The sequence below is a fragment of the Dipteris shenzhenensis genome, chromosome 9 (assembly GCF_047967505.1).
Source record: "Dipteris shenzhenensis isolate YYH24624 ecotype China chromosome 9, Dip_SZ_1.0, whole genome shotgun sequence".
Classification (NCBI taxonomy): domain Eukaryota; kingdom Viridiplantae; phylum Streptophyta; class Polypodiopsida; order Gleicheniales; family Dipteridaceae; genus Dipteris; species Dipteris shenzhenensis.
Window position 1 is genome coordinate 24,648,343 of NC_141604.1, and position 18,705 is coordinate 24,667,047.

The window sequence follows — 18,705 nt, forward strand, 5'->3', positions numbered from 1 at the left end:
TGCAAATGATCGTATTACAAGCTTTGGAAGTCTCACAGAACTAGAACCCATAGCTCATTCTGTGTACTGGTGCGATCTCATGCTGCTTGCAAACGGTCGATACAACCTTTTTACGCTATAGACCAAAGAGAAGCAGATTGGTTAGAGCCACGGGTCGAGAAAAAAAGGCTGAATGATCACTCTTCTTGATCTCCAACACTTCCTTAGGGGGATTTTGGTCAATGATGGTCTTTTGGAGACTGGATGGAAGTGCATGATCTGATGAAGTCCTGATATAGAAGCGTGGGATGCTTCCATAGTTGGTTGATGTCAGGTTCAGCACCTCTTGAAAGGGGGCTACAGGGGTCGGGTTCAAAAGGCTGGAAGCAAGATTTACACCCTGGATAAGCAAACAAAAAACCTGCTCAGCTATGCGGGAATTGTAGGCCAGCAAGGTGGAACATTTTGATCGGTAGCCTACAGAAGCTGCTATCATTGTCCAGACTCCATAGTGCATACCTCAGTTGGGGTTTCGTTGTCAAGGTAATTCTTCGCATGGGAAAGGTTAAACTCCACAGAGGTGGCTGGCGCGGAGGGTCCATTGGCAAAGTTCAATATCAGAGTACCATTCTCGACCAAGCCTCCGAGAACCTGCTCATGTAGATGTCCCATGTATGAGAATCAAGTGGCGTATCTGACCGCCATCTCTTGCGGAATCAGAATATCTGGTTTTCGAATTGGACTGTATACCTTGTTCAGTTGTGCAGGAATGAAGGTTTCACCGTGTAATGGCATGAATGCAGCGAGGAAGACAGCCTTTTGCGGAAAGAGCTCCATGGCATAGGAGATGCTACTGCCGCCTAGGCTATGACCTACTAGAATCACCTGTTCCGAACAAAGGAAGCAAATCTTTCTCACAGGTCGACCCAAGCACAGTAGCTTTGTAACTTCTTCAACTTTATCTTCAACGCAGAGATCAGAAACGAACCTTTTCGGAAGTGTTAGTCAAGAAGTCGATCAATGGCTTGGTGAACTCAGCGACGGAAGTCACATTATCGGCCAGTAACCGCCATAGACCTCGCCTCCAATGGTATCAGCAAGGTACTGAGTTGCCAGCCGCCTTTAAGAGAGTAGTTACTCTGTACCAGCACCAATCTCCATGCGGCGTGCGCCATTCCATGGATCAGCACGAAATGGTACCGCCGTGCAGCCCCTGAGGACTGTACGACGGATTAGGAGAGAAGCAAGACTGAGATTCTTTTTTTTTTTTAATTGAAGAGGTCTACTCATATATTACTCAAAAACCACCAAACGAAGGGCTTGTGTTACATTACATGGGCTTGTGTTACAAAATAAATGGAGCTTTAAAAGACAAAAGTCGGAGGCAAAGCTCGAATCACGACGTAGAAATCTGCAATGCAAAGGATGCGAGGCTAGCACATCTTAAACGTACAGGATGAATAGAATGGGCAGCAGCGAGAAGCAACAAGGTGAGTAGGACGCAGACACTAGTGAGCGTGCACGCCATCTCTTGTAATTATTTTCATGCAAACACGTTCTCATATTCGAGTTCTACATCGACTTGGCCTTAATAGCTTACAAGAGCGAATAACAAGGAGCATGCTCCAACTTAATTTATGTTGAGGCGATGTGTAGTGACTCGACTTGGCAAGAGATAAACCCACATGGAGACACGATATAGCATGCTCCAACCTAGTTTATATTGAGGCACTGTATAGTGACTCCACTTTGTATAGTGACTCCACTTGGAAAGAGATAAACCCACATGATATAAACTAGAGCATCTTCGCAATCGATAAACCCACAAGTGACGAGATAGCAGCAGTTTATAGTGAGGCAATGTATACTGACTCCACTTGGAAAGAGATAAAGCCACATGATATAAACTAGAGCATCTTCGCAACCGATAAACCCACAAGTGACGAGATAGCATCTTAGCCTCTTAGGTCGACTCATGAGTCTCTTTCAATTGGCACTTTTATTAATGAGTCCCCTTAGTGTCTTGGACAAGGTGAATAATATTCTCGAGGCCTGCCATTCTGTAATGAGAATGTGGCTTTGTCGCATGCATGTTGTCGTGTATGTCAATGAGTGGTCTGACCAGTAGATGAACTTGGTGCCTGGATATTGCCGGGTTCATTTGAGTTCGTCCAGATGTGGTCAATGCATGGCCCATTTAATATTGTTGGTGTTTGAATTTATTATGTCATCTTGTATTGGTCCATGAATGTTTGTTGTATTGTTTTGTCCGTGAATTGTTTTATGATGTTGATGTTAAAGTCTCCTATTACATATGTTTGTATTAGTGGGTGTGTTTTAGGCATGATTTGTTCTAGCATTGCTAAAAGTGATGAAGTGGTCACTGTGGGTGTCTTTTAGGTGTTGATGATGTGTACCTGCTTTTGTCTTCTAGTGTTGAAGGTGGTTAGCAAGCATTCGACTCCTTTGTAGAAACCGTATTGCTTATGAAATAGCGTGACGTCTATCTTGTAGTATGTGATGATACCAAGGCCGCCACTATGGTGAATGTGTTGGAATCCTTGGACGTGAGATGGTTATGCATTGTGTGCATGTGTCTCTTGGAGGCATAGTATTGTTTAGGCCATGAGGCTGTTACTAGCGAGGATGTCTACCATATGAGCAGCGAAGGACCTAGTGTTTAGTGACTATATTACCAACCTGATAGCAACGATAAAGAAGTTGAGGAGACAGGCATTTGCTGGCCTATGTCTACCACACTTACTTTCCTATGCTCACATTTAGTTGGTGTAAAGGCGAGCATAAACCATGGTGTTGATTTAATGTTTGTGGATACAAGGATCGAGTCACACAAAATACTAAATAAGGTCCCATATGTATGCTGCGTGAATGTTGGAAGCAAGCAATTTGTTATTTTAGTGTTATGTGGGAATTCATGTTTGGAATCGTGGGTATGATTGAAAGCCTTGCACGTGTGTTTCTGAACTCATGTTCTCCATCAAATCACATGAGCTGTGCAGTTTCAAATGAAGTGACTATGGTAAAGAGATTTTAATGGTGTTCACAAAGGGGAAACCACATTGCAAGTATAATATCAGGCCAAAAGAGATTCAAGTTCGTTCCATTCACATAACAGAGGGTCCAGCATCCCATACTACAGGAACATGATCAAATCAAAGTGATGCTAGGTATTTTTTATTTACAAGTGGAAGTTCAATCTGAAGCTAAGTACAAAAATCCAAATTTGTGATTCGAAAAATGTGGGAAATCTGGACGAATGATTCAAAGGGGGGGGAAATCGTGCAAAAAGACATTGACATGTCACGCTTTTTTCATAAATCAATACATCATCTAATCATATTCGTATGAATAAAGTTTATTCGTACGAATACGTATTCATATGAATAAGACTATATGAGGATGATTATGGGCTTCTTTTCCTGTATTTAAGCTCACAATTTGACATTTTAGCTTATCTCACACTTGGTTCTCTAGCTAAGAAAAAGAGATCAAACAAGGAAAAGAAAGAAGGAAGACCCTCCAAGATTGCAAAAGTAATCTAGAAAGTTGGAACTAAGATGGAATTTATTTGTGGGAGTTCTATGTTCTCTATGTTGAGTTTCTTAGATCTCTTGTGAGAAATGTGCTTTTGGTGTTTGTTGGTGTCTATGGAATTTGTTTGTGGGAGTTCTAGGTTCTCTTTGTTAAGTTCCTTAGATCTCTTGAGAGAAATGTGATTTTGTTCTTTGTTTGTGTCTATGATCTTAGAGTAAATTTGTTGCTTTGTGTCTTAGTTTATTAGAATACATAGAGTCTCATTCTTACATTTTCTTTGAATGAATATTTAATATTCTTTCAATAGAATGTGAATGAATACAAAGAGTGTCTTAGATCTCTAACTGCAATTTTGTTCTTTTTTGTTTCTATGACTTAAGAGTTTTAAAGGAATAAATTTGTTCCTTTGTGTCTTAGCTTATTAGAACACCTACAGTCTCATTCTTACACTTTCTTTTGAATGAATATTTGATATTCTTTTAATAGAATGTGAATCAATGATTCACAATTTGTGTATATTCTTTCAATAGAATATGAATGCATCTCTCTCAATTTTCATTACTCATTCTTACACTTTATTTTTTAATGAATACTTTATATTCTTTCAAAATAATATGAATGAATAAAATACAATTTGCATTTACTCATTCTTGCACTTTTTTTTTAAAGAATACTTTATATTTTTTTTAAAGAATGTTAGAAAATGAAATATCATTATCCAATAAGGTATAATCTTATGTGAATGAAATATATTTTTGATGAATGAAAATAATCTTATTTTTTGATAATGGTACGTGAACGAATGACAATTAATATATTGCATTCTTGAAAGTGTTTTTGAAAGCATATTTGTTGCTTTTGACATAATATGTATTGCAGTATGTTTTTTTGCAATGCGTATTAATTTTTTTGGTTTATGTTTTTCCTTGCAATTTCAAAAGCATGGTGCATGGCAAGATTTGGTCATATGTGACGGAGATACAGAAAGTGCATGGCTTGGTCTCTTTCATGCAGTGTAAATATTATGGACACAAGTTCACAGGTGGTTCTACTCACATCAACTAACATTTTTTAAGAAGTGGCAACGATGTTGAAGCTTGCTCATGCACTCTATCTGATGTTCTTCCATTATGCAAATCATATTTAGAGTCAAAAAAGTATTTCATCCAGCCTTGATAAGGAATCATCCAAGTCCTAATGTGAGCATTGAGGTTGATGAGACCATTGGAGGAGAAGCACCTTTAAATGTGAGGGATGCATCATTGCATGAAGGAGATGTAGATTTACTAGCAAGCGGGTCGTAGGTGAGTTTTGATGTGACTAATGTCAATCAACTAAGGAAGAGAAAAAGGAGAGAACAATCATCTATGGAGGATGGTTTTCTTTGACAACAAGTGCATGAAGAGCACTTAAGATGGACAGAAGCATCTTAAAATAGCATACCATTCAATGTCATGAGAGAGGAGACATTTGTAATGCCTTAAAGTCATTGTTTTGCCATATTATAATAAAATGACTACGGGACATCTTGATAGAGTTAAAAAGACTATGGCGAACTGATTCAAGAAAAAGATATTGGATTTTATTCCTACATATGGGTGCAGTCTTGTTTTTTATGGATGGACTAGCAAGCAGGTCAGACCCTTGGTTAATGTAATGTGCATTACTCCCAAGGGAACAATGCTTTTGGAGAGTATTAATAGATCTCTAAAAGAAAAAACTTCAGCATATATTCTGAAAATATATAAAAGAGCAATTCATAAAGTTGGTGGAAGTGAAAATGTTACTGTGTTAGTAATAGATAATGCATCGAATTATAAGACCACAAATGAGATGATCATGGCAAAGTATCCCTCTCTAACATGGGTGCCATGTGGTGCTCATAGTCTTAGCTTATTGCTGAAAGATACTTGACAATTTCTATTTGTGCCACTTCTTTTCTGGTTCTTGCTAGATTGTTGGAAGTGCTTTAGTCAAGACTATTGCTGCTTATAGACGATGGGAAAATTGGCTCAAGAAAAAGGCACAGTACACAATACTAGGTAGTAAATGTGTACATCTTGTACAATCATCAGCATTCTAGAAAAATGTAGAAAGAATAAAAGGTGTAGAGCCATTTGTGAAAGTATTGAGGATGGTTGATGCTGATGCCTTTGTTATGGGTAAAGTTTATTGGAAGATGTCCGAAGCAATATGACAGGTTAAAGAATTCATGCGCTTTGCACCTAAGGAAAAGCAACAGGTGTTATATTTGGATGATAAGAGATGGAAGCAAATGCACAACCCTTTGCATGGAGCCACGTTTGCAATACATCCACAAATATCAAATGCATGCTCAATTACAGAATCCAAAAGTCATGAGTAACTTTTGAGAGGTTTGTAAGAACTTGCTTCCAGGAGATCAAGGCAAATTGGCCTACCAACAACGAGTGAGTTATACGAATTATAAAGGCTCTTTTGGAGATCCTTGGAATCTTGATGCTATTAAGATGATGATTGCACCTACTTGGTGGAAGGAATATGGTGGAGAGACATTAGAGTTGCAACATGTTGCAACACGTGTGCTCTCTAATGGTGGAGAGGGCAACCTATCAACATGTGCAGTAGGATTGTCCATCCTGGTGCAGGCGAGTATGAAGGAGAGGAAAACTAGTCATCAATGCATGTGGTAGGAGGTACAAACGGATGTGCAAAAGAAGTTGCAATTTTTGGACATGAATGTGATGGGAGACGTGGAACAAGTGAAAGAATTGCTCGTGGGATGGATATGATGGGGTCAGATAGGGGAGACCATGTACATGAAGAACTTTGGGAAAAGGGATATAGGAGAAGATGGGCACAATTCTTCCTCTGCGCTGTTGTAGAATGTTTTGGTATTAACATCCCGCAACTTCAACAAGTGCACTAACGTAATATAGTTCATACCAAAGCATGTCTCGCTACGCTTTAAAAGTTCTAGCCTATTCGATGGATCTTGCTAGTTTCTAAATATTCCCAATAATATTTCATGATTCAAAAAATATAGTGGCTGCAGTGGTACTTGGGGGCATGGGTGCATTGGTGGAAGGGAAGATGAGGTAGCTCCTTTGCCTTTGAAACCTCGCCATGCATTCTTAATGTATGCAACCCTGGCTTCTATAGCAAGACCCTTCCACTTCATGTCACAAGAGGTGATGTCTCGATCTATTTGACCAAGACAACATCAACTCTCCAAGCTGAAGTGGTGCATGAATTGATCTATAGATTTTGCTGGAAAAAAATTTGAAAATTGTTCACGTAGGGTTCTCACTCCACGCTTTGCCATGGTCCTAGCGAGATTTTGTACACCGCTTTCACAATTGTTGAAAGCCGTCTTAATGATCGACATTCATTAAGTAGTGCACATCCTCATGACTGAGATCAGGATGTTGAGACTTTCTCTTCTCACCCATGTGAACCATTAAGTATCCTTCTAGTATGCAACAAGATGAGAACAAGATGCAACAAAAAATTCAAAAAAGAATTCAGTGCCAAGTATGATAAAAAATTGAGCAAGCAATGATGCAAGAAATTGCAAAAATGACCTAGGTATAACCTCTCAACTTAAACTCAACTCATGTAATAGACTACAGTAAATCAAATCACAAAAAATCTAGTTATCGTGTGTGACAATGAGAGTGTAACACTGACTAACCATTTCTTCAATATAACACTAGCTTCAGCTGCTGCAATACATGATTATCAAGGGACAATTGATCGTCTATGAGCACATCGCATAATATTAGACTTAGACTGCATCTCACAACTCTCAAGAAAGAGATGAGTGCCAAAATAAGAATCTTGTTAAAGATAGTGTAAATTGCACTTAGTGTACACGTAGCTATATCGTGTGCACTCCTCCCTCTCTCCCTCTTTCACTGCCGCTATCATGGTATCAAACTATATCCCATGACTCCTTATTGCAACCTCTCCATCAATCATGACGGCCAACTTTAGCAAGCACCTCGAACTGGTTCACCAACCACTCCATGAACATCAGCCGCCGCTAGTGAGCTCTTTGTCTTCATTTACTCAGTCTCGACTAGCTCGCTCATGTTCAACTCTTCTGTAGCCTGTTGCTCCCTGACAGACTATCTCCTCTCCACAGTTCCTACACGACTCCCTCAAGGCATCAACATCCATCTTCTCTAGTGCCCTCAACTCTAAGCTCTAGGGCTTCTACTCAACCCGCATCAATGCATCTCTAATGCACGTAGCAACAAGTCGACCACCAGCCACAAGCTTTTGGCTTTACAAACGGCGACGCACAAACCTCCAATTCCACTGATGGAATCGTAAGAGATTCCACCAAAATCTCTATAGATTCCGATATACCCACATGGCAAAGAGGGAGGATCACCCTTATCCTCAACCTCACCACACACTGAGGTGTAGTCACCTAGCCGACACATCATACTGCCACATCAGCACCATGTCAGTAAGAAGGCCCTAGTGCACATGGCAAATAAGGTTGGACCAAGGTTGGTTAACTTTAGCTATGGTTTGGTCAATGGTAATTTTAACTCGAGTGGAGTTTACTCTAGGTTAGCCTTCTACATAGGGTTGGTTAATATTCTGCCACATGGCAGCCTTATCCACATGTGCCATGTCATCTAGTCAGCACATCCAGTTATCTTGCCATGTAAGCTGCTAGTCAGCATCCACCTTAGCTGCCACATGTCACAGCCCTTGCTAGGCACTATACGCTATCCACAGGCACACAGTGAATTCAGCATGTGACACCCTCTCCCACATCACCCTCCAAGCCACATCATCATTTTTGGGCCTTCTTGGGATCAAAATTTGGCCAAACATTCCAGGAGCCATATCTTTTGATTCAGAGGGAATTTTGTAGTGCTCCAAAAAGCAAAAATACTTGCCAACTCATGCTCTAAGAACTAAGAACATAAAATTTCACATCTAACATTTACATAGGTCAGAATCATCAAAACATCATCATCAAAACCACCTCTTGATCCATTGCAATGCACCTAGCACTTAAAATGAATCAGGATAAAGTTCATTTGCTGCATTTGACGCTTTGACACATAGTCTAGCTATAGACTAGCTCAGCCATAGAGGAGATCCAACTCCACCAAGCCAAGTCAACCATTGCCGCATTACTTGATTATTTCTCACCGGCATTAGTCCATGCAGTTCTATCATTGGTATACGCATTCTCACATCTGACATCAATTCAGTTCTCTTGGCATTCGGTAGTTCACCACACTAGTGTGACACTTGGCAAAGTTCTCCTCAGATTCAAGATTTTTACACATCTTGCATGCACATGCCACCCATGTATAGTCACGTGATGACTATTTTTGGCATTGGTTTTTGCACACATAAATCATCCTTGTATAGTCCCTTGGCTATCTCGACACACAGTTGTCATCATTCTACTATAGGCTTGATCCTTGGCACACATGCAGTTCTCACATGACTTGGTTTTGACCATTCAGTGTAAGCCCCCCAATGGCAGCTCTTTTACAGTGTTCTCATGGGTAGACACTCTTGTGGTACATGGGTAAGCCTCTTGCATAGAGCACCAGACCGCCTCCAGCATGGAGTTATTCTCATCACACAATTGATGATCTAGTCGTGACTTCGGATGAGATCCATGAGTGGAAAGCAAATCTTCTTCAACCATTTATTACCACAATGTATGTACTAGTGTATGATGCCGACTCAAGCCTCATTGGCCTTGTCAGATTAGATGCAGATGCTTCACATGTTAGCATGGATCAGCTTTCAATTTTTGATCATGCACATTCCTTGGTAAGCCCTCAGCATGAGGCACACTCCTCGGTAAGCCCCCCTCAGCATGAGGCACACTTCTCAGTAAGCCCTCAGCATGAGGTACATTCTATAGTAAGCCCTCAACATGAGGAAAATTTGACAGTAAGCTCTCAGTACAATGCAATCTCATCTACATCAGCATAGCCTGATTTTAGTGATGTACATCCATCACTCTCATGCATGGATCGAGCATGGATCCAACTCTATATCTTTTGCCATAGATGCTATAGATACTCTGCAGGAGTTCACCAATGATCATCCAGTTATTCAGCAGCAGGTAAGTCCTCGGTATGAGCCACTCACCTCTTCTGCCGTAGGTAGAGATATATGCCATAGTGCATCTAGCTCTTCAGGTCATTCCATTTCAGCATCCATCACCGATGCTTTCACCTATGACACAGAGCATACCTTGGGATTAGTTACCTTCAACAATACAGATCAGCAGATCAGTCTTCAAGACATTCTAGCATTGGCTTAGTCATGCTACATTGCACCACCCTTGGATCTCCTCTTTTGATCAGTAGATCAGTCCTCAACATGAGGATACCTATGCATCATTGTAGTGAGTGGCACATGGTGATGCCGTGCCACCTCAACCCTGGGCCCTATGCACACCATATTTTATTATATTATTACCACACATACAAGCACACATACATATTTATGCCTTTTACCTTGGTCAAATTTATCCATAACGATTCCCCCCCTAGGTAGGGAATGCACAACATTTCCATGCCTAGGACCATCATGCACAAAGAAGGGCTTGAGATAACGCTTGTTGATTACCTTCTTGCCATATGGCTCATGCACTGAACTTGTATAGACCCATTGCTATGTTCTTGATGACTTTGTATGGACTGGTCCACAGTGGAAGAACTTTTTATCCATTTGGTGGTCCAATCTGTTATCAAAGCATAGCACAACATCTCCCTCAGCAAAGTGTCTTTCCCATCCCTTGCAAATCTTAGCATCCAAGTGGACCTTTTGTCGATTCTTTTGGATCTCTATTTGATGTAGTGCAAGGTGTTGGGTTTCATCTAACTTCTCAAGTTGTACCAACCTGGCCTCTACATGTTCATCTTCTGTTATCCTCTGTTCTTGTGCCAATCTCAAGGATGGAATCTCTATCTCTAGTCGTAAAACTGCCTTAGTACCGTACACCAACTCAAAAGAAGTCTGACCTGTAGATGTTTTATGGGTAATGCTGTAAGCCCACACAGCTTTAGTGACCTTCTGATCCCACTGGCTCCTGTACCCTATGGCCATTTTTCCCATGGATTTACAAAGGAGGCCATTGGTCCGCTCCATTTGTCCCATGGATGCTGGATAATAGATGCTAGAAGTATGATGATCAATACCCATGTGATCCATGAGCAATTCCATTGCTTCATTTAAGAATGGACTCCCATGGTCAGATACTATTTCCATGGGTGTCCGAAACCTTGTGCAGATACGTTCAAATATGAAATTTGAAATTGCATTACCATTTGTAGCAGGGAGGGCGATAGCTTCAGCCCACTTAGTGACATACTAAGTGGCTACCAAAAGATACTTCTTTTGGCGGGCAGTCATGGGCAGGGGCCTGACAAAATCTATTCCCCACTTCTAAAATGGATGGATGGACATCACTGGATGATGTTTCCCAGGACGCAAATCCTTCCTACCAAAGAATTGGCATGGTTCACAAGTTTTGGAATACATAGTGACATCCTTGAAGAAGGTCGGCCAATAGTACCCAGCATGCAAAATCTTCTTAGCTATAAAGTCACCGGCATAGTGGCCTCCACAAAATCCATCATGATAATGCTCCAATACCATAGGTACTTCATCTGCATCAATGGCCCATCTTAGTACCCCATCCATGCCTTGACGGTACAATACCCCATCAAAGAGAGTGTAGCGCCTACTATCTCTACGGATCTTGTTTCTCTCATAGCTAGTACTTTCCGAAAGAAAGGACAAAGTGGTCAGAAACCTGTAGATACCACCATACCATGGATCCCCAACTTCTGTGGCCGCTACAAGGGTAACATTGAGGCACTCCTCTAAATGAATCAAAGCATTCTTCAAGTTGGAACAACCCCCTTTTATAATTTTGAAAGAAAAATCATATTCTTGTAGAACTGCCAACCATTTGGCCAATCGGCCCATGGGATTTGGTGATTGAAGAACCTGCTTTGCAAGACCATTGCTAGAGATTATAATGAAGGACTTTTTAGCCACATAATGCTTAAATTTCTCAATGCAGAATAGAGTAGCATCGTTCAGTTTCGATGGAGAGGGGGAAGAGGAGCATGTACACGATGGGAGGTGGAATGTAGAGATGGAGACATCAAGGGAAGAGAGTCATGCTTTATTTGAAAGGAAGGATGGGGGAAATCAAAGTACTAGCATGGTGGCTTTACAAGAATGAGCGTGTCACATCAAGCAATAGCCCCCTCCTTTTATAGCCAAGAGAGGGGGTCTCTCCCAATAAATGCATCCTCCCACATGCATGGTGTGTGTGGAGGAATCTCCCATGTGGGCTAGGTGGGTATGCACTCTCAATTGTGTACAACAACCCTTTGCTTCATTTTCCCACATAAATCAAACCCCATATCCCAAGTCTAAGATATTCCCTTGGTCTCTTCTCAATTTTATAATACGTTTAAACGTCTAGGAGGACAACTGGAGGGTTAGCATAAGGAATCTTACCACCTCATCCTACTTTCCCCATTATTTAACTTGCACTTTTGGACTATCTACACCCCCCCCCCATGGGCCTATCCTATATGGAGGGAAGAATCCAATATAATATCCATCTCCACCTATTTTATATTACTTCTCCCATGGTCCTTAGGCCATGTCTCACTAAATGTAGGCATGGGACTGCCTAGGTGGAGGGGTGGCACACATGGAGGAACCATGCCACCTTAACATTTTATAATATTACTACCATGGATTATGTACAACATACCTATGGGTCCTCTTACGTGGAAGGGTGGCACATGGTCATGCCCTGCCACCTCAACCCTGGGCCCTATGTACACCATATTTTATTATACTATTGCCACACATACAAGCACCCACACATATTTATGCCTTTTACCTTGGTCGAATTTATCCATAACAACACACAGAGGCATGTACACACATGCATCTATATGGCTACACTCACAGATTTATATTAGCGTATTTGGCTACATACATCCACCTATATTAGTACAATTTGGTATGTGTGTATGTATTCTCTTCGGCCCAATTGCATTGGGTTAGTCACATGCTCCTCTCAGCAATGGCGATGCCAAATATTGTAATATATTTGGGCTTCCAAGCTAACTCTTTGGCAAAAGGATCTTCTTGTGGTGAGTTTTAGTTGGTGTTCTCTTGTTCGAGCAGCTTCTGCCTCATCGTCATATTGCTCGTGCCACTTGTCGATGATTTCAGTCTTTACGGGAGTCTATGCCTCATATCTTTTGGCATTGCCTTGAATCTTATGATTTCTTATTATTGCTAAGGCAAAGGATTCATGTTTGGTTTCACAGTGCTTATTTTTCAGGCGTTTCTAGCTACTTGGTTTTCATCTAGTAAGGCAAGATTATGATCTTTTCTTTTTCTGGGTTCGTTCTTTTATTGGGCACTTGAACTCTATAGAAGGACCATAACCATGGAGTCTTTGGTAATCCCTCTCTGGCTAAGTATTCGTTCTTCTGAGCATCCTCAAGGGAATCTTGTAATGATTGTCTTCATGTGCTGGATTCAGATTATCTTGCCTTCTTGTCATATAATGATATCTTCTGCTGATTCGCAACTTGCTGTCCCTTTTCATGGGACTATTCTATGCAAAATAGTGACAAATGGATTTTGCCCCCAAACAAGAACAAGTGGAATTAATGAATGACTTTCGAGATTTATAAGGCCTGCCCAAAAGGTTGGCGGAACCAGAAGTAGAAGAAGCAGCAAAAAATAGTAGTAGATGGAGGAAGGATTATGAGTGATGCGGGCGTGGACGTCGGGACAGGGGGAAGCCTGAGAGAGAGAGAGAGAGAGAGAGAGAGAGAGAGAGAGTAAGTAGGAAAACATTCGCTAAGTGAAATAGTAAGTTGAATAGGCACATGTGCCTTTCAACTCTAACATCATGACTCAGCGTCAAAACATTGTTTTTCCCCACAGGTGAGCACTACCACTAAACTAGAGTAATAGTATATGCCCCTTTTGTATAATAATATTATAAATGTTGCCTCATCTCCCTCTCCCTTAGGGATGTCCTTTTCTGTTTTCACGTCCGTCCCTCTTTAATGCCCCCTACACTCCATTATTATTTAATTGAAACTCCCCCCTGCTCCTTTATTCGTTAGTTTAATCATGGCCTTGCCCTCTTTCTTTTCACCCCTCTTTCAATCTCCACAACTAATTAATTAAATTTAGATTGAAACTTGAGTGGGGGCACATATTTCACTAAGATGTGCCCTAATTGAGATAGGAAAAAAGAAGTGTGTGTGTAAGAAAACCACTTTTACCCCCCCCAAAAAAAAAAAATGAATCTCATTGATGTGGCTTGCTCGAGATTGTGCGCGAAAAAGGGTGCAAATTAAAAGCAGAAAGAGAGAGAGAGAGAGAGAGAGAGAGAGAGAGAGAGAGAGAGAGAGAGAGAGAGAATGGGGGGGGAATCATAAAAATCCAATGAAAATAAAATTATTTTGAATTTTCCCTTTGACAAATTGAGTAAGATGTTACTATACCCTTCCCATAGCCCAATCATAAAAATCCAAAGGAAAACAAGGTGGGGATCCCTCTAAGGCCCTGCAATGCAATTCCACACAATTACAGAACAAGCAAACGAACAACCGAGGAATTGAAATGAATGGAGCAATACCTTCTGTGGTGCTTTTTGAAGACAAGGACAATGCATGCAAAAGCAAGAGGGAAAAAGAAATCTAGCCAAAACAAAGGCAAACAAACGATCAAAAGGGGGAATTTTGCACGTACAATGTAAAAAGACAGAGAAAAATAATGTTCAAGCAGTAACAACCGATGGATGAAGCGACGAAAAAGCTTACAGATCGATTGAAGGAATGTTGCATCGAGAAGGTCCACAGAGATAAGGAAATCCAATGACGGACGAAAACCCCAATGACACAAACCCAAATTGACGGAAACTAAGAACTAAGCTGATCTCTATCCCTTCTTCTCTCATCTTCTCAACGGTTTCTAGGCCCGTTTGTGCATTGTGGGTTGTCAAAACCATGGTATAAGTCCCTCCTTGCAAGCATCTCCATAGTGCAAAGCCGCTTCCTTTGTTGTTCCTGTTACTACAGCAACCGTGTCTTTAGTCCACCACCTGATTTAGGAACAACAGTACATCGTTGATCGAAGTTTTCTTCAGTGCTACTAACCTCTCCTCACAACTTTGACAACGCTTAAAACTCTCTCGACCCATCTCCCCAAACACCATGCAATCAGTAGCTATAGAACATCATCCATGACTACAAGTGTGCATAAATAATCAAGCTACATCTATTCCTTCTATATGCACAATCTGCAGTTCTCTCTCCTAATTGGAAGAAATGACTGCCAACCCAAATTTGTTTGCACGAAATACTCAAATGCATAACGGAATTTCAAAATTCCTTTGCGGATTGATTGATAGAGAAAAGAGTGTGAAACATTGCGGACTACTTCAGGCAGCTGCTAGAGGAAAATGTGCCTTGCTTGCGAAGATGCTTCTGTTGTTAATCAATGGCTGCGAGACTTCAAATATACATATTTTGTTGCTTTGAGCCACATGGATTATTACTGTAGAGACCTATGATTCAGTCGTAACCTTAGCTTTAATGTGGAGAATGTGATTTGTATTTTGTACACCAAATTCAAAGCGATGGAATGGCAGAAACTCTAGAGTCCATGTCATTCCTCTCCTTGCGCATAGGTGCACGGGTGTTCTTCCTTTCTCATCGCCTTCATTTACCACCAACAGAATTGAGAAGATTTAGGAATATCTTGACTATAAGTCTCTTCCGGAACTAGCTGTTTAATTTTTGGCTTTCCCTTCATCTCTCTCACCCTTCTTTCTCTCAAAATTGAAGAAGCACCAGTTCCCTTGATCGGGCTTCCTCTGCTTCTGATCTTTGATTTGAGCAAGTTCCTCTAGAGGAAAGTTTTGTATAGGAAAAATTGCTATAGGAAAGTTCTTGGATAGGAAAGTTGCTATATAGGAAAAGCCTATATAGAAAAAACCACTAACCACCCAACTAACCCTTGACCAACTCTAGGGATTCCACTAACTAGTCAAACTTGACCAATACCAAAGCAATTCCCATTTTCCCAACGCAAGGCCAAAAACTCCACGCTTTCTTAAGACCCTTGGAGGGCCAATAAAATAATTTCAGAAAATAATTTCGAAATTTCCCTTTGGCAAACTCATAAGAACGTTACTATACCCTTACCATAAGTAGTAGTGTGTAAGAAAACCATGTTGAGAGAACGTTACCATACCATAAGTAGTAGTGTGTAAGAAAACCATGCCCTCAACAGCTAAGATTTAAAAGGGAAATGCCCTCATTTATGTGAGGGCATCTCGATAAGGAGCAGAAGGCAGCTTTGAATGTGAATGTGCATTGTGCAGAGCCGCGGTGAAGCATCGGTCAAGTGTAAGTCCCATTCCCGAGAATCCCTTGAATTGAGGATTTGCTTGAAACACACACACGATTGTCCAAGGGCTTAATCCCTTGAATCTGAGGAGTGAGGGTTGAGCAGATCGAGGGAGAGATATTGAGTAGACAGAGACGGCGAGAAACGAGGGGGGGTTGTAGAGCTCGCTGCTCTCACCTTAGCAAAGACCAAACCCAATACTAATTTATCATAGCTGCTTTGAAGCAGTAATCTGAAATGCCCAACTAGTTGTATTTATAAAAATCTTCCATTTCTCCCTTTACCACGCGCTCCTCAAATTGCAAAAGACCTGCGCAGCTCCTTACGGCTTCACAATGCTGGCCTAAATTGCAATCAGGTCAACGTTCATCAAGGAGAGGCACAAGATGTGCAAGAAGAATTCCTACTCGATAAGGCCAGAAATAATATTGCGTCTTTAAGAATCAGCAAACGGAATAGGTTGATCAATATCCAACCCGCTCGGACAGACATACATATTGCCAGGAACTGGATGGCAAACTTGGTAAGATCAACCTCTGGCCTCTTGTGCTCACCCTCTTCTACCTCGTTAGCAACCCCGATGGCCTGCCAGTATGATATTGATCCCTTGCGGTCAATACTGAGAATTTGACATTGATCCGTGCTTTCTAAACCAAAAGGTTGTATGCTGCCACGTTTTTTTTGGGGAAAGTCTGCTTTCCAAGGGTAAAATTCACGATGTGTGCCCCTGGCGACGTTTTTTGGAAAGTCCGCTAGAGCCTGCCCGTAGCGGGGCATTGCTAATAAATAGAGTGAGTTTATTCTGCTCCATTTACATTGTTAAAGAGCTGAAAATGGTTTGTTTAGAATAGCATTGGAGTGAAAATTACAAACATGCTAATCTAATCCATGTGCTTACAACTTGGTAGGAAGCTTTGGCACGCATGCTCAAGAAGCCTGGTAAATATGACGAGTGCCATCAACACAACAGCAGCTTCGCAGTCTACTTCGCTGCAGCGCCTCTATCATGTTGAGAAGGTTTTCCTCTCTATGTCTGCTGTTCATCCTCGGCATAGATAAATGATTTTGCAGGAGAAGAGAAGGGAGAGTCTTTTCTTGTCTCTTATGGGCCTTCTACTTGCTGCAGAGAATTGTACATGCAGTGGACTTGGCGGGAGGAGTTATGGACGAGTTAGCAAATGCCATGGGCCCACGAAAGGAAGTGGTCGCAGCTCAATGCTGTGAGTTCATGCAGTCGGTCAAGGTGACATCTTTAAGGATACTGTCTTGTTTGTAGGAACTGCACATATCTGTGAGCAGAACTCATCAAAACCTCTGGAAATTTTCTAAAAAGCTGAAGATACGACCTACATATGTCTCCAACCACTGGAAAGTAGAGCACATCAGGGCCACACTGTGTACCAGGGACCTCATACCTGTCGATCTCTTTGATTCAAACTCTACCCATATCTTATTGACATAATGGTGTTCAATTTGCATGGTTTATAGATATCTCCAATGGATCTAGTGTGGGTCAACTAGGGGAAGACAGAAGTCTTTGTTTGTTGCTTTTCTGAAGCTGCAAGGGAACGTGACAAGCACCATTGCCTCGATGAACACTTACTTAGGGGGCCTACTTAGATTCATTCAATGCGTATTTTTCGGATATGGAAAGCCTAGCCAATGCAGGCAGGCGATTATTAGTTGAGTATTGAGTGAGCTAGACCCAATTTGGTAGAATCCAGCGACGATCCGTGCTGTATAATGTAACTGCCTGCTCAATTTTTAAGGCCATCTGTTCTCTCATTAACGTTTATGTCTATAGAGCTGTATACTGGGGCAACTAATTGAATGAGCTTCAACTACACAGTTTGGGGAAAGCCAGCGTGAATCTATGCTTTATAATTTTACTGCCTGCTCATTTTTTAAAGGCAACCTTTTCTCTCATCAATGTGAACTTCTATCTAGCTATATACTGGTTCCACGAGCAAGGTGTTACATGAAAGAGGTTTGGCTGAATCTTCAACTCATACTTGCCCTCGGGGTTATTCATGAATGATGATCAATTTTCCTGGACTAAAGGAGACCATCTTACTAATTCAAATGTCTTAGATCACTGCCTGATCGTCAAGCTCTCATTTGGTGGGGTCAAATACATTCTAGAGATTTAGAGAGCTAGAGCTAGGATAGAAGCTTTTATGCACATTGCTATTGTAATCGCTGTTCCTTTCCCCTTCCAATGCTCTTATGTCTGTCCTCGGCAATCACTCCACATGTGAGCTATGCATGAGGTGCCGTCATTTGTCTTTGTTATAAGGTCATGTCTACCTTCTCTCTATCCTAAATACCCCCCATTCTCTCTTTTATCAGCGGTCTATATATAAAAGTGATTTCAGTTTAATGCCCTGCTGGGCATGTTCTAGAGAGGCACATGGCATTTAGTATTAGAGTTGATTCAGGTTTGTGTGATTCTTGAGCATGATGTCAGCACATTATCCAAGACTAAAAGACACTCATGTTAAAATCTGGAGCTATCATCTGCCTAATAACATTAGTATTAACATGGAATCACCTACAATGCCAACCATCTAGCATGGCAAAACATAGGTCAGTTAGGCGTTCCCAAGTAAATGACACAAAGCATCTCTAGGACCCCCGCCGCGTCTGGTGAGGTTCCATGGTATACTTTGCCACAGTCAACACGACTAAAGATAAAATAATATCCATAGCAAGAAAATCCGGAAA

General features: G+C 41.2%; 1 protein-coding gene and 1 pseudogene across 3 annotated transcripts in view; one reads left to right on the plus strand and one right to left on the minus strand.

The window, feature by feature from the left end:
• LOC147898407 (methyl jasmonate esterase 1-like) lies at positions 1 to 16,758 on the minus strand (annotated as a pseudogene).
• The window catches only part of LOC147898408 (mediator of RNA polymerase II transcription subunit 11-like), a 20,295-nt gene continuing 17,427 nt past the window's right edge, over positions 15,838 to 18,705 (plus strand). Inside the window, exons 1-5 of one of the 3 annotated variants that reach the window (XM_087379379.1) lie at positions 15,839 to 15,980; positions 16,340 to 16,504; positions 16,641 to 16,772; positions 16,890 to 16,998; positions 17,108 to 17,224. In XM_087379379.1, the coding sequence (XP_087235505.1) occupies positions 16,927 to 16,998; positions 17,108 to 17,224 (189 nt within the window). In that variant the 5' untranslated portion in view covers positions 15,839 to 15,980; positions 16,340 to 16,504; positions 16,641 to 16,772; positions 16,890 to 16,926. Of the gene's footprint in view, positions 15,981 to 16,007; positions 16,505 to 16,640; positions 16,773 to 16,889; positions 16,999 to 17,107; positions 17,225 to 18,705 lie in introns of those variants that run through there. The other 2 variants (XM_087379380.1, XM_087379381.1) reach the window with 2 other exon arrangements.